The sequence below is a fragment of the Apodemus sylvaticus genome, chromosome 4 (assembly GCF_947179515.1).
Source record: "Apodemus sylvaticus chromosome 4, mApoSyl1.1, whole genome shotgun sequence".
NCBI lineage: Eukaryota > Metazoa > Chordata > Mammalia > Rodentia > Muridae > Apodemus > Apodemus sylvaticus.
The window spans coordinates 66,513,371-66,518,481 of record NC_067475.1 but is presented as its reverse complement, the minus strand read 5'-3'; the positions used below and the strand labels follow the sequence as shown (position 1 = coordinate 66,518,481).

General features: G+C 40.3%; 1 protein-coding gene across 1 annotated transcript; it reads right to left on the bottom strand.

The window, feature by feature from the left end:
• Positions 1-2,747: 2,747 nt before the first annotated feature.
• LOC127682182 (olfactory receptor 5V1-like) lies at positions 2,748-3,674 on the bottom strand. The gene has a single exon (XM_052178575.1). It carries the CDS (start codon positions 3,672-3,674, stop codon positions 2,748-2,750), a length of 927 nt encoding a protein of 308 aa, XP_052034535.1.
• Between the last annotated feature and the right edge of the window lie 1,437 nt (positions 3,675-5,111).

Below are 5,111 nucleotides of genomic sequence, written 5' to 3'. Positions count from 1 at the left end.
CAGCAGGAAGAGAAAGCCGCTAGGCTTAGTTTGAGCTTTTGAAACTTCAAGCCACACCTCCAGTGACACAGTTCCACTAACAAGGCCACACCACCAATTCTTTCAAGTAATGTCACTCCCTGGAGACTAAGCTTCAAATCTCTGAGCTATGGGGCCATCCTCATTCAAACTACTATGGCTATAGTGACAAAACCATCTGGTTCTTCCACAAACAGACTAAGAGAACAGAATAGACCATCCAGAAATAAGCCCACACAGCTATAGAGATTGTTGGGTACCCACATATTGAAGTCTGAGAGTAGGTCTCTATCTCTCACTATAAATAAAACAGCTCAAAATAAATCAAATACCTCAAAATAAAACATAAAAATTTGAACTTGTTCAAGGAAAATGTAGAAAAAGGAAACCTAAAGATGAAGACGCAGGCGTCAACTTTAATAGAAGTACAAATAGGTCAGAGAAAAAAAAAAAGCAAGAATTGACATATGCAACTATAACTAATTTAAAAGTTTCTGCAAGAAAAGGGGTGGTTAGTGGGTTGAAGAGACAGACAACAGAATCAGAGAATATCTTTATAAGTTATTTATCTGACAAAGAATTAGTATCCATAATATATAAGGGACTAGAAAAACCCCACCCTTCAAAATCAAACAACCAAATCAATAAACAGGCAAATGAACTTAACAGATATTTTCAAATAAAGAAGCACAATTTGCCAATCAAAAAGTTTCATGTATTTAGCCATCAGAGAACTACAAATGAAAACAATAATCATATTTCATCATATCCAGTTGGGATGGTATAGAATCAAGAAAATAAACAAGGAATAAGATAAAATACTGACAGGAATGAAGGCATAACTATATAACATATAATATATAATGTTGCTGGGAACATTAATCAATCCATCAACTATGGAAATCAGGATGAAGATTCCTCAAAGAACTAAGTTTTGGAATTAGCTTAGGTGTCCAAGAGATGAATGGATAAATGAAACATGAAATATACACACAGTGGAGTTTTAGTCAGCAATAAAGAAAATGAAATTCTATTGTTTTCAGACAAATTAAACATGAGACCATTATATAAAGAGAAATAAACCAGACTTATAAAAACAACATTCACATTTTTCTTTTATATTTGGAGACAGAAATGAGAGGGAGTAGAGAGATGAAAAGGTTATAGAGGGCTAGGGATCTAGTTCAGCTGGTAGAGCAACTGCCTGTTGTGCACAAAGGCCTGGGTTCAATCCCATATCTGGACATGATATATGCCTGTCACAGCAGCATTCTAGGAGTGGAGGTAGGATGATCAGAAGTCTGAGATCATGATTGGCTACATAGTGAATTGGAGGTACATTAAACCCTAACTCAAGGGGAAAAATGAAAAAAGAAACAATATCATAGAGGGAGTATATATAAACAAAGTATGTTACATGCATGCATTAAAAAGTCATGATGAAAGCACCATAGTTTAAATAATTTAAAAATGCCAGTAGAAGACTAACAAATAAAAGTGCCAGGAATGGGTTACCTCTTGGCAAGTGTGGTCCAGTGATGTCCCATAGACCTCTGAAATCACAGGTGATTGCCAATGCTGCTGGTTATCCTTCAAACCTCCCTAGAAGACACTACATACTTGAATCATAATATAGAGATGTCAAGCTGGCATTGACCTGGAAGCCTCATTCCTACTGGATGACTTTAATAATGCTAGAAGATAGTGTGCACACTATTGTAGGTGAAAAGTAATCATCAATACTATCTAGCTGTGAACCCTGAGAGCTGTAAATACAACTGGCCTGAAAGACATACCAATTGGTGCAATAATGACATAAATGTTACAGGAACAACCAATCTCGTTCTGAGTGGATTGAAGTCCTGCTATACAAGTTAAAACCCATTCACAGGATCACTACTGGGCCAAGAGCCCATGGTTAGGTATCTCATAGCTTCTAGAGGAGAACCTACTACAATCAGTTTGCTACGTGGATATCATATTGAACCAGTTCCTAATGACTTACCATTATAGCCACAGATTAATTCATCTCTCAACTCTCATCAGAAAAACTTCTATTTTCCATAGATGGTAGTTAATATAGAGATCCAAGGTACAGAGAATTAAAGACTTTGTAATGCTGAACACAAATGGTACATGTGTATTACATCTCCTCCTCACGAAGCTCAGGGATCATTGTAGAAGAGAAGGTAGGCAAAGCATAGGAGTCAGAGGTGGTGGATGACTGCAAGGAAACTGTCATCCAGACATAGCTGGGAAACTACATTGTGAACTCACAGAGATTGTGACAGTATGCACAAGATCAGTGCAAACTCAATCTAGCCCAAATCCCAGCAAGGAGATCGAAGATAGCCATAAAGTCCTATCCCTGGTCAAGAAGCTATTGGCAACTGATAACTTTCCAGGAAAAGGAAAGCCAGGTTTCTTTAAGACTGCTGCCCTTGGTAAAAACAACCACACACCAAGGAAGGGCCACACAGCAAAAATATATGTGAGCAGCACGAATTGAACTTGACTGGTGTTTAAAAAAATAAGAAAAAGAAAACACAAAATTGAGTAGGTAGGACAAAGAGTGGATGTATGAGGATTTGGGAGGGGTTGAATAAGACTGACACACACTGTGCAAAATTCGCAAAGAACTAGAAAAAATGTTTTCATGTACCAGACATAAAGGAAAAAAGAAAGAAAGACAATCGAACTATTGATCACACTAGGGAATCCATGTTTTTTTAAGTAAGCTTTCTAAGAGCACCCTTAACCTCCTTGTTTCTCAGGCTGTAGATGATGGGGTTCAACAGGGGAGTCACAACACAGAAGAGTACAGACACCAATATGTCCATGTCCAGGGAGTGGCCTTCACTGGGTCTGTCATAGTTGAAGTTGGCTGTTCCAAAGAAAACCACCACCACAGTGAGGTGGGAGGCACAGGTGGAGAAGGCCTTTCTCCTGCCCTGAGCAGAGGGAATCCTCAGGATGGCAGAGATGATGAGAACATAGGAACCTGCAGTGAACAGGCAGGGGCTCAGGCCAATGGTGGCACTGGCCACATGGAGGACAGATTCATTGACAGAGGTGTCTGAGCAGGAGAGCTTCAGCAGCAATGGGATGTCACAGAGAAAGTGGCTGATCTGGTTGGGGCCACACAGAGTGAGTGTGGTTGTCAGTGCTGTGTGAGTCACAGAATTCACCAAGCCACAGAGCCAGGACCCAATCACCAAGCAGACACAGACTCTTGTGCTCATGAGAACTGGATACCGAAGAGGGTGGCAAATGGCCACATAGCGGTCATAGGCCATGGCAGCCAAAAGAACACCTTCTGTGCCAGCACATGTCACAAAAAAGAATATCTGGGAAAGGCAACCCTCATAGGAGATGGTCTTCTTCTCCCTGAAGAAGTTCACTAGCATAACCGGAATGGTGGTGGACGTGTAGCAGATATCCAGGAAGCTCAAGTTGCTGAGGAAATAGTACATTGGTGTGTGGAGAGCAGGACTGACCCTGGTGGCCACCATCATGAGTGTGTTCCCCAGGAGAGTTGTCAGGTAAATGGTCAGGAAGACCAGGAAGAAGACACCCTGCAGGCTGGGGTGGTTGGAAAATCCCAGGAAGATGAATTCTGTGACAGGCGTATGATTGGTCATTTCAAATGTAGTCATTGCTACAAACAGAGAACAAAGGGCTGAGAGTAAATATGTACTGAAGACACTGTCAAACATGGTTCTGAATGACCAGGGCCATGTCCAGTAGACACTCATAAAGGAGTCCGGATGGTGGTCACCTCCTGGGCCAGCCTTCATGTGATCAGTATAACTTTGGAGCCCAGGATTTCCCACAAACCTGTATGGCTGATGAGAGGTGAGAATAAATGGAAACACAGTCATGGCCAATGCTAATCCCTATCAGCTCCTTGTCTCCTGGCCTCAATAATATACCTCTTTTATTATTCTCCTATTTTTGAAAACTTTCATTTTTTCTCTAAAAGACATAAATTTTCATTCCAAAAAAAAGGAAAATTACATGAATTCATTCACCTGCAGATTATATCACTACTACTCCTCAGATCAGAGCATTGCACTTTAGAGTCTTTTCTCTCCCATTGTGCACATAAGATGTGTGTGTGTGTGTGTGTGTGTGTGTGTGTGTGTGTGTATGTGTGTATGCTTGCAATGTACACACATGTTCGTGGGGTAGGTATAATGTGCACATATCTGTGCACATACATGGAAACCACAGGTCAATCTTTGGTGTAGTTTCTTCGGAACTATTCACCTTGTTTTTTGAGGCAGGGTCTTTCTCTGGGACCTTGGGGTGGCCAAATAGGCTGGACTGGCTATCCAGTGAGCTCCTAGGGGCCTTCTGTGTCTGCTCACCCAGCACTGGGGTTACAAGTGCTTGCCAATAAGACCTGACTTTTTATTTGGGTGTCAGAGTTGAAACCAGACTCTCACACTTGCACAATAAGGACTTAAGTGACTGAGCTATATACCAGCGTCCATTTAATGTCTTCTCAACTTAAAATTGTAAAATACTAACAACACATTTTTTCAAAGTGGAAAAGGTGAGATTAAGCTATCCCTAGTCACAGATTATATGATTTTACATATAGAAAGTTGCTACCAATTTGCCAGGATTCTGCTAAAACTAATAAGTTTGGCAACATTGCACATGAACCCAAACAGTTCCACCCCAAATATTTCCACTGATAACCTAGGAAAGATATTTATGAAATCAATTCCATTTATAATACATCTAAAAGAATTAAGTACTTAGAGTGAATCTTACTGAAGATGAAAGCTTTGGAAATGAAAAATCCAAAATATTGCTGGAGGAAATGAGATAAAACCTAACAAATGAGAAGAAATCCCGTTTCTCAGCAGGAAGATTTAACCCTGTTAAGATGTCAACACCCAAAGCAATATGGAGGTTCAACACAAGTCCTAGCATGTGTTGTTTTCTAACTGAAGAAGTCCATCTCCAGACCTGTGTGGAACTGCGCAAGATCCCAAGTACAAAAACACACTGGAAAAAGAATGAACTTGAAAGACTCATACTTTTTGATTCAGAAACTTCCCACAAAGTTACCGTTATGAAAA

Coding starts and splice junctions, on each gene's coding strand:
- LOC127682182 (XM_052178575.1), bottom strand. CDS start 3,674: ATGACTACATTTGAAATGACCAATCATACGCCTGTCACAGAATTCATC.